Source organism: Tetrao urogallus, assembly GCF_951394365.1.
Source record: "Tetrao urogallus genome assembly, chromosome: 1".
Classification (NCBI taxonomy): domain Eukaryota; kingdom Metazoa; phylum Chordata; class Aves; order Galliformes; family Phasianidae; genus Tetrao; species Tetrao urogallus.
This window is the reverse complement of record NC_136813.1, coordinates 53,021,560-53,030,985: the sequence shown is the minus strand read 5'-3', so window position 1 is coordinate 53,030,985 and position 9,426 is coordinate 53,021,560. Positions and strand designations below refer to the sequence as shown.

Here is a 9,426-nt window from a genome sequence, read left to right as displayed (position 1 = left end):
CACACACCACCACTTGAAATCCAAACCCAAGGTCTGAGAGCAGTGTCTAAACACTCCATGAACTCTGGCACATGGGGCTGTGAGCACAGCTCTGGGGAGGGTTCCACGGCCACCGCTCTGTGATGCAGACCCTTTCCCTAACCCCCAGCTCCCCTCCCCTGACAGCTCCATGCCGTTCCCTCAGGCCCTGTCTGTCTCAGGGAGCAGAGCTCAGAGCTGCCCCTCCGCTCCCTGTGAGGAGATGGAGCTGCCATCAGGCCTCCCCTCAGCTCCTCTGCTCTGTGCTGAACAGATCAAGGGACTTCATCTGCTCCCAACACACTGTGCTCTCCAGATCCTCCACCATCATCACAACCCTCCTTCGGATGCTATAGGTCCCTCTCATACCATGGCTCCAAATCTGTGCCCAATGCAGGAGGTGAGGTCACACAGCACAAAGCAGACCAGGACAACCTCTTTCCTTCTCGGTAGCAGTGCTGGGCTTGATGTACCCCAGGGCAGGGTTGGCCCTTTTGGTTGCCAGTGCATACTTGCTGGTTGGGATTCATGCTGCCATCAGCTGGAATGCCCAGATTCCTTTCTGCTGGGCTGCTCTTCAGCTTTTGCCCCCACTGGAGCAAACTCAAGCCTGACCAGAACTCTGTACAAGCATGACACCAGCAGGGACAGCGTCCAGAAACACCGTTTGGGGATTGATTTATGTGGCCCACGGCTGCGTTGGCAGTTCCTACCACTGAGACCACTTTACGGACAGAAGTCTGTTTTGGGGGAGGGTGAGACTCCAAGGGTCGGGACCCTCGGGGATGGGGGGGGGGAGGGGAAAGGGGGGAGCTGCAGGAGGAGGGGGTGGCGATCCGCAGCCGCCCGCTCTCCCTGCGGGGCCGGCCGAGCCGAGCGGTGCCGATCCGCTCCGAGCATTGCCGCACGTGGGTACGTGACGGCGAGCCGGGCCGGCGGGGCAGCGCGGCTCCTCCTCCCCCGGCGCCCGCCGGCGACTGGGCGCCGAGGCTGCGGCGGGCGGGCGGGCGGGCGACGCGGAGCGGGGGATTGTTGCCTCCTGCGCGGCGGAGCGGGGCGCAGCGGCAGCCGGGGCCGGAGGCGAGCGGCCCGCACGGGCGAGGGCGGGAGGCGTCGCGGGGCGGCGGGGACTGCAGGGCAGCGGCGGGGGCTGCGGGCGGGGTCCGCCCCGCGGCCGGCAGCCGGTCTCTCCGCCTCGAGCCGGGCTTCGCCGGGTGCGGTGGTGCGCTCTCCCGCCGCGGGGCTGCACAATGGCAGTCGTTCAGTAGGATGGATCCTGCCGTGGCTTTTGTTCTGCAGATCCACCCATCCTCCTAGCAGTCAAGTGCCAGGCTATGGTTGTCTCTTTGGGGATCCTTCTGCCGCGTTCTGCCGGTGTCTCCGATGAGGTTTTGGCCTCGGCCGGGATTTCGCTACCTTACTTTTCGTTTGGCTTCGCGCTGAAAAAGGGATTTTTGTTTTTTTTCTTTTTGTTCTTCTCTCTCACTCTCTCTTTTTTTTTTTTTTTTTTTTTTTTTTTTTTTTTTTTTTGTGCGTGTGTCTCTTCACGCTTTTGGTTATAATCCAATGTTGATCTAAGGGGAATAATCATTGAGCCCGGCTGAAAAAAAAAAAAAAAGCATCCATTGAAAAGTCTCAAAGAAATATACCACGTGAAGAAAAAAAAAAAAAAAGAACAACCAACAACAACAACAAAAAAAAACCAACAAAAACCAACAAAATAAAAACCAACAAAAACTGTGAGAAGATCGGAATATAACCGCCTTTTCTATGATAAAACTGGTGCCCCTCTTCAGGAGAACTGGTCTCAATTTATTATTATGCAACCGCAAGGATCTCTTCTTTCTCAGGGTGTATAAGCTGCTGGATTGCTTTTCGCCCAAATCAATGTGGTTTCTTTGGAACATTTTCAGCAAAGGATCGCATATGCTGCAGTGTCTTTGTGGCAAGAGTCTTAAGAAAAACAAGAACCAAACTGGTAAGCAATGCATTGCACCGCGTTGTTTTCCTTTATGCTGCCCTGTCTGTTGCTTGCCGAGCTAGATCTGCAATCCTACCGAGAAGGGGGGATAGAGTGAGGCCGGCACGGACATGCATGTATGTGTATGAATAAGCAAGAAGCGGTACAGATTAGCTTCAGCCACTGTCACCACGGAGAAAATGTATTGGTATCTATGACCAAAGGCGACCTCAGGCCGGGCTGCATCTCCTAGTTTCGTGGTCTATTTCTGAGGACGAAACTTTTATATCGGAGGGGCAGCCGGTGCATTTTGCCCACTGTCCCCAGAGCCCATCCCCGGGGCTGCCATCTGGGAGGGGGCCCGGCCTCGTGCATGCTGCTGCCAGCCGGCCATGTACTTCACTTTGTGCTCGATTTACAGCGCGTTCCCCACTCCGCACTCACCCACCTCCCACAGCTCTCTGAAGTCAGGCCCCCCCAACTTAGCAATCCCCCCTGGGACCTCGGGCCAGAGTGGGGCGTTGAGGAAAGGGTCACTTTCCTTGGGCCACTGCCTGGACGGAGACTGAGGCGCTGTGCCCCCCCCTCCGTCACCCGCTGCCGGGCTGACCCCTCCGCTCTGCTCCCGGCCCCATGGCTGCCTGCAACCGGCATCATGAGCTTTGCTTCGGTCCGGCTCCGACTGGGGAAACTTGCGGTGCATTACATAAGAAATGCAAATGCGGCTGCCCCGGGCCGCTTGGCCCGGTGGGTCACGCTGCTGCTGTTGCATCTTTCCCTCCCGCTCGGGGCGGCCGGGATGCGGCGGGCGGGGGAGCCAGCGGCTTTTCAGGGAAATACGGCCCTCCCACCCGCCTCCCCCGGGCCCCGGTCCCCCTGGCGCCTGCCTGCTCCCCCAGGCCAGCGGGATGTCCGCAAGCACCTGCGGGCGGGGGGAGGTGAGGGATGCTGCGTGTGTGTGCGTGGTGCGGGTGTGTGCCGGCTGCCCTGCAGCGGCAGCTCCCGAGCAGGAGGCTCCTGACGCCGGCACTGCAGTGTAGTAGATCATAGGCTTTCGTTGGCTCTCTGACACCCCAACACCAACAAGCGACAGCCCTGGTAGCCCGCACCCCTCTCCGCCCCCGGCTCTCGCTTTGCCCAGCTCGGTGCCGCTGCGGAGCTGCGGGTGTCTCGGCGGATTTATTGGCCCCCTCCACCTCCCCAAGTTCTCCTGTTCTCTCCCGGCTCTGCAGCAGCGAGCGGCCACCTCTCAGAATACCAAAGAGGCCGAAATGCCCCGCTGGGTGCTGGGGAACGGCCGCAGCGCTCAGCTCCCGCGGGCTCCTCTCCCCTTTGGCGCTGCAGCGAGCCTAGGGGGGTGGGGGGGAGGCAGCTTCCCCCTGGGGCGGCCGGGGCAGGGCAGCCGGGGGGGGTGAGAAGCGGCTCCTGCAGGGCCGTGAGCGCAGCGCGGAGCGGAGCTGAGGGGCGATGCTCCGGGAAAGGGTTCAGGGCCGGGGTGGTCTGCAGCCCTTCCAGCCCGCATCCCTGGGAGCAGACCACAGGCAAGAGTCAGAGATCCCTCTCCGGCCGCTCCGCTCTGAGCGGAGGGATGCGAAATCTCGGCCCCGCGGCTGCTGGGGAAGGCTCGGCCGGGCCGCCGGTATTTGGGCAACAGGCGCTGCTGCTCCGCGGCGCTTCCCCTGCGCCAGCTCCACAGTGCCCGCAAGACAGCGGCGACTCTCCCTTTTGCCGGTGGCTCCTCCCGGTCCCCCGTCCCCTTACCCCGTCTTCACCCACCAAACTTTTCGAGAGCTCTTGGGTCTCCCGAGGCGCAGCTACTACTGAGCTAATCTGGCAGAAAATCGGGCAGGTTGGGCAGCTGTGACCGCAGGTTGCTCAGATATTTTTGGCCTGATGCACTTTTTTTTTTTTTTTTTTTTTTTTAACCCCTTGTGGTAGTTACTTTCTTTACAGCAGTGGGTGGCTCTTGTCCAGGTGCTCTGTACCGTGCCCTCCCTATGTGCCCATCTCCTCCAGGGCTCAGCGGCTACTCCGAGGGCTCTGCTGTGTCTCCTGGCACAGAGCAGAGTAAGGCTGGAGCTAGGGGAACGCAGTGGATGGTGCCTGGGGCTCTGATGGGGCAGCAACAGCTGTGGGTTATCTGTTGGAATGCTTTGTTTCTTTGTTTCAAATTAGAGATCCTGGAAAGTGTCTTTTGTTTCCTATAACTATTCACCTCCATTAGGAGAAAACTTTGAGGATGAAGAGTGGTTTTGCTTGCTCTGATTCTTTTTTTGTTGGGCTTAAGAGGATATGGGGAAAGAGAGTACCTCTGGGTGGTTTTTAAAGCCAACAGAGGAAGAACCAAACATTTTTCACCCAAAGCCAGCTGCCCATGGGTGATAGGTTGGTTGGCTGGAGCGGGACATGTCCCCATGGATCACATTTCCCTCTTGGTGGCATCCAGCAGACAGAGGATGTATCACATTTCCTCTCCATTTACCTCCAAGGGGAGGCATCTCTCCAACTCAGTCAGGGGTGCTGACAGGAGAGTGGATGGAAATTGGCATTGCTATTAATATGTTGCTGATAAAGGAGTTTAGTTTCTGATATTATCAATCTCAGATCAATCTCAGGCACAAAACCTATTTAAAAAGAACTTCTGATGTGTGGGTTGTGTCTAAACTGGGATCTCTGTGTCATCCCCATAAAGCAGTCAGGCTGCTCTTTCATGGCTGCTCATTGTTTGAAAAAGTTTCTAAGCATAGTCATGCAAAACGAAAACAGAAGCTTGGGTTCTGCTCATAAGATCTATTGTGACAATCGTTATCCCTATCTGAAGTAAACCCAGGCCACCCAGCATTTCTAACTCATGGAAAACAAACCTCACACTGAAAGACTAAGGGCCTCAGCAGGAGCTGCAGGATTGGGCCCTTGGAGTGTCTTTCAAGCAGATTTGAAAGCATCTCTGACTGCCTAACCCCACCATTCCTACACTGTTATGAGATCCATGGTGTGTTTCTTTCCCTTGGATGTAAAACTGCCTATTTATGTATATCTCCCCTACTGAAGTTCTGTCCTCTGTGGAATACATTTTCTAAATTTATACAAATTTGATTATTGTTGATCAAATTAAATTGCATATTCTCCTTGTTAAGGGGTGAAATTTATGCCTGCTCATGAATCCCCCTCCTGTTGTGAAATGCTCACACCCAGCTCAATGTCTGCTAATGATGGACCGTTTATAACTGAGTTCAAATATACAAAGGATGACTTACCCTTAGAGAAAATATGATAAATGTATTTACAGATATCATTTGTTTAAATATTTATGTATATGCAGTTTTCCTTTGAGAGTGATATTTATTCTTCTTACCTGCTTAGATTATGCTAAGTATATTAATTTTGAGCTAAAATATGCATTGACTGCAAATTCAGGAAGGAATGATTTAGACATTCAGAATTAGTCCCCGTGCAAAGGTTTTCTGCCTGGTCTATAAAAACATCATCTGAAGAGGAGAATGAGCTTGAAACTGGAAATCGGTTCTTTAAGAGGACTTCGTGACATTAAAAAAAGCAGCAGCAAGGCAGTAGAGCATTACAGCAACTGCTTAGTGGTAGTTTGTGGGGTCACTACTGAGATTTCTGTGTAACTGCAGAATGAGATGCTGTACGTCTAGAAGGTGATTGGCCAGATGAAGTGGCTGTGTGCAGACCGAGCTGTGCTGAGTACTCATAGACGTCAGGCTGCAGTGTGCCTGTAGCACTGCATCCTGCTGGAGCGGGCTGCTTATGGCCAGGGTGATCCTGTTTCTTCGGGAGCAGTGGGTCATTTCTATACCTCATTCAGATGAAGAACTCCCTTATGATTTTGGACACACCATTCCTGCCCTTTGCCTGGCTTTTCTGCTTGTTAAAAACTGCAGACAGTTTCTAACACGGCACGAACGTGCTGCTGATGGCTTTGTTTTGCTCATTGCGTTTCAGTGAATAATAGCTTTTTAGAGACAAATTACTAGACAAGTCTACTGAACAACTTACTCAGTAATAAAACATTGCTTTTAAATGCTAAAATCTCTGTTGTGAAAAAACCTGTTGCGGTGTACAACAATTAATGTACCAGGAGCTATTTGCCACTGCATGGAAAGGCTGCATACAACAGACAGAGTACCTGGAAATAGGCTTTGCAGGACTGAAACCATATGTTAGTTCAGACAGAGCACACTTCATGCAGTGTGTTTCAGCTGACAGGATACACTGGGAGCTGGGAGGAAAGTCTTCTTTTTGCAGGCGATGTGATGAAATGCTCAAAGGAGTACATTCATCTTCAGACTGGATATTAAAAGAATTATTTATCATGTTCTTGAAGTGGATCCTGACATGTTATGAGCCACTCAGATGAACTGACAATTATAATTGCAAAGAGATGGTGCTTGTCTCCTTGATGGGTTGAACTCAGTGCGAGCAGAACGTATGTATGCAATGTGTCCTTTTGAATATACTGTACACTAAAGGTAAATAGCAGACAAAGCTGCTATTCAAATCAGGAACACACTGTCTTTGAAGAGGATCTTTTTGAGGGTGAAGCCTCAAAATTATTAAGTGGCAGACTTCTAATGGATAAATAAAATGCAGACTTTGTGTGTCTGCAACCTGCTCTATTAAAAGCACTCACATTAAATAGTATAAAGGGAAGTAAACAGTTGCCGATGAGACAGTGTTGTCAGAATAATTATATCCAGAGTAAAAGTCATTGTGTAAGTCAGAATAATAACATCTTCTGTACTAAAGTTCAATATTGTGTTGAACATAACCAGTATTTTAATAGTGAGAGTGTTAATACCGGATGGTTGTGTATGGTAAACTGGATCAAGTGGCGCTCCATTGGTGATAGAAATTGATGATGTAATTTTAGTGTCCATATTCTGTGTTTGGACTCTGATACCTGCTTATTTTACTTTAAACTTCTAACTTGGAACAGCATGAGGAATTGCACTGAAACTTTACTGTTTGTATGCAGAAGGTAGTAGCCTGGAAATTACTTGGCCTGATCATTTGGTGGCACTGAAATTAGCCAGGTCCCATAGGACAGTAGAATTGTACTGAAGTTAAACATTTTAATTCCATTGGAATTGTTTAGGCTTTTCTATCAGAACGTGACACAAAATAAACTGTAATCCTTGAAAGATTTGTTTTGAGGAGATTTCAGGGAAGTATGATACGGAAATAGACTTTGCTGTTGTCTGAGAATTCATCACATCATCCATGTTTTCTAATGTTGCTTTGTAATTTAGAAAGATAAGAACAGGATGAGGATGAAGAATGTGTAGAACTGGTGCCTCAGCTGTTGAACATCTCCTGTCTCCAGCACTGGGCAGTAGCTGAAGTAAAAAAATATATAATAAAAAAGGTAAATCTAGATTTGATCCTTCCCCTAATATATCCTGCCATTTTTTTAATAATTACGAGACTTTCATAAATCTCTTTCTTCAGGCCTCTGTGTTTATCAGGCTCTGAAAGAGCTATATACCTCTACTTGTCAAAGAGCATTTCTATTTCAGCCTTCAAAACCTTTGCATGTCTCCTTGTGGGCTCCATGTAGCTGTGTGCTGTGCTGTGAAAGGGCATGGAGGAGTTGTGCTCCTTTTGTCTTCTTTGAAAAAAAAGAGGTGGACTCTGATATTCCCAGTTTGCTTTTGTGGTTACTCATGAGGAATTTTTCAGGGGAACCTTATCTATAAGTTGAAGGTCAATTCCTTTGCAGTGACTTCTTCCTTGAACTGCCAGAACACAAGCAGCATTTCTATAGTCTCTATTCCCATGCAGATAATTTGCCTTTGCTGAGGATGTAGGATGTATCTGACTTCTGAGAACACAGATGTGGTGACAGCTGACACATTTCTTTGCATGGGGAATCTGCTATTGTGGTCCTGCTGCAGCCAATAGATCTTCTAGGCCCATGAGGTATAGAAGCACCTTCCACAAAGCACGTTTCCACAATGTCCTTCTTGAGGGAAAATGTGGATATTACTCCTTGAACAAGCTTTTAAGGAATTAAGCTCTAGTGTCACTGAAAACTAGAATTTATACTACTGTTGAACAGTAGGAACAGAAGAGAGAGAGCTTGCATATAAAATCAAAGTCTTCTGTTTACATATGAACCTCTTGGTTCTCAGCAGGAAATCTAGAAGAATTTCATTGTCCCTTAATGAGGTTTTGAGTTGAAAATGTTAATTTAAAGAAAACAAGTTTGCCAGACTTGTTACTTTTTCAGTAAATGTATTTCTAAGTGTGTCTTGCTACATTTAAACAAGCTGCCCAGATAACAGTTCCCAGTTCACACTTCTCGGCAGAAAAGTGCTTTGTGGGGTACTGCTTCTGCCTTGTAGTTTCAACTCTTATCACTCATTGGTAAGATAGGTAAATTTACAGACATTAAATGACATGAACAGGAAATAACAACAAAATGTAGAGGAAAATATAGGAAAAGATGTGGAAAAATTATAAAGTAGGCAGTTCCTTAAAAAAAAAAATTCCAGAACTCATTAGCATAATGGTATCTTATAAAATAAATTGTCCTATCAGGAATGTCTCAACGAAAGTTAAAATAGTAGTAATGCTTATTAATTCATAGGGCTCATGGCATGAATAAAACAGTTTACAGTTCAGATGTTCTTGCAACAAAAAGTGTGTGTGGATACACATACTGCTATTGGCCCCCAAGAATCAGAACCCAACTTGGTTTTGATGGATTATCCCACTAAGAGATCAACCCAACATTTCAGATGCGAATTAACTTCAGACCAAATGTGATTTTGTGTCTTGAAGTCTTTAAGCTTGCACTGAAATCTATGCTTTTAAATGGCATTAACAGACGGATTAAAACTTGTGAAGACTTGTGTCCCCCTGCAATTTTCTCCTAGACCTGATACTTTGTCCCCACACAGTAGTGACTTTCTGGCTCAAAAAACAAGGTTATACAGATTTTCAGTACCAATATTTGGTAATCTCCTGGCTTTACTCAGACTTGTTGCATCTCCATGAATAATATGATCTTGACCCATCCAAGACACTGCAAACTCCACTGTCGACTTTTACATCTCTGTTTCATCACCTGCTGCTTTGTGCAGACACCTTGCTTTTTTCCTTTGGATTAGGATCCGTGAGGAAAATTAGCCCTTAATTCTGTTTCTTTCTGATGTTTTTAAGTTCTCTACGCTTTGAGTAATTAGCTAGTGACAGTGAACAGAGCTACCTCACAGGTTATTACTAAGTAACTGATATTTACGATGGATGATGGATTGTTATCTGTTTTATGGGGCATGAACTGTATGAGTGATTAGTTTCCCACTTTCTGCTAATTTACAGTAGCAGAACAGTCACAGAAGAACATAAATGTAGAGGCAGCAAAGCAACAGCCTGGTTAGGAAAAGACAGTAAAGTCAGCAAGAGGACTCAGAAGGCCCAAG

The 9,426-nt window shown here is 48.4% G+C and overlaps 1 protein-coding gene across 2 annotated transcripts in view; it reads left to right on the top strand.

Annotated features, from left to right (window-relative positions):
- Positions 1–1,788: 1,788 nt before the first annotated feature.
- The window catches only part of FGF14 (fibroblast growth factor 14), a gene marked incomplete at both ends in the record, with an annotated part of 380,409 nt that continues 372,771 nt past the window's right edge, over positions 1,789–9,426 (top strand). For both annotated transcript variants that reach the window (XM_079541937.1, XM_079541935.1), the window contains one exon: positions 1,789–1,996. In XM_079541937.1, coding sequence (XP_079398063.1) covers positions 1,789–1,996 — 208 coding nt within the window. The remainder of the gene's footprint in view (positions 1,997–9,426) is intronic.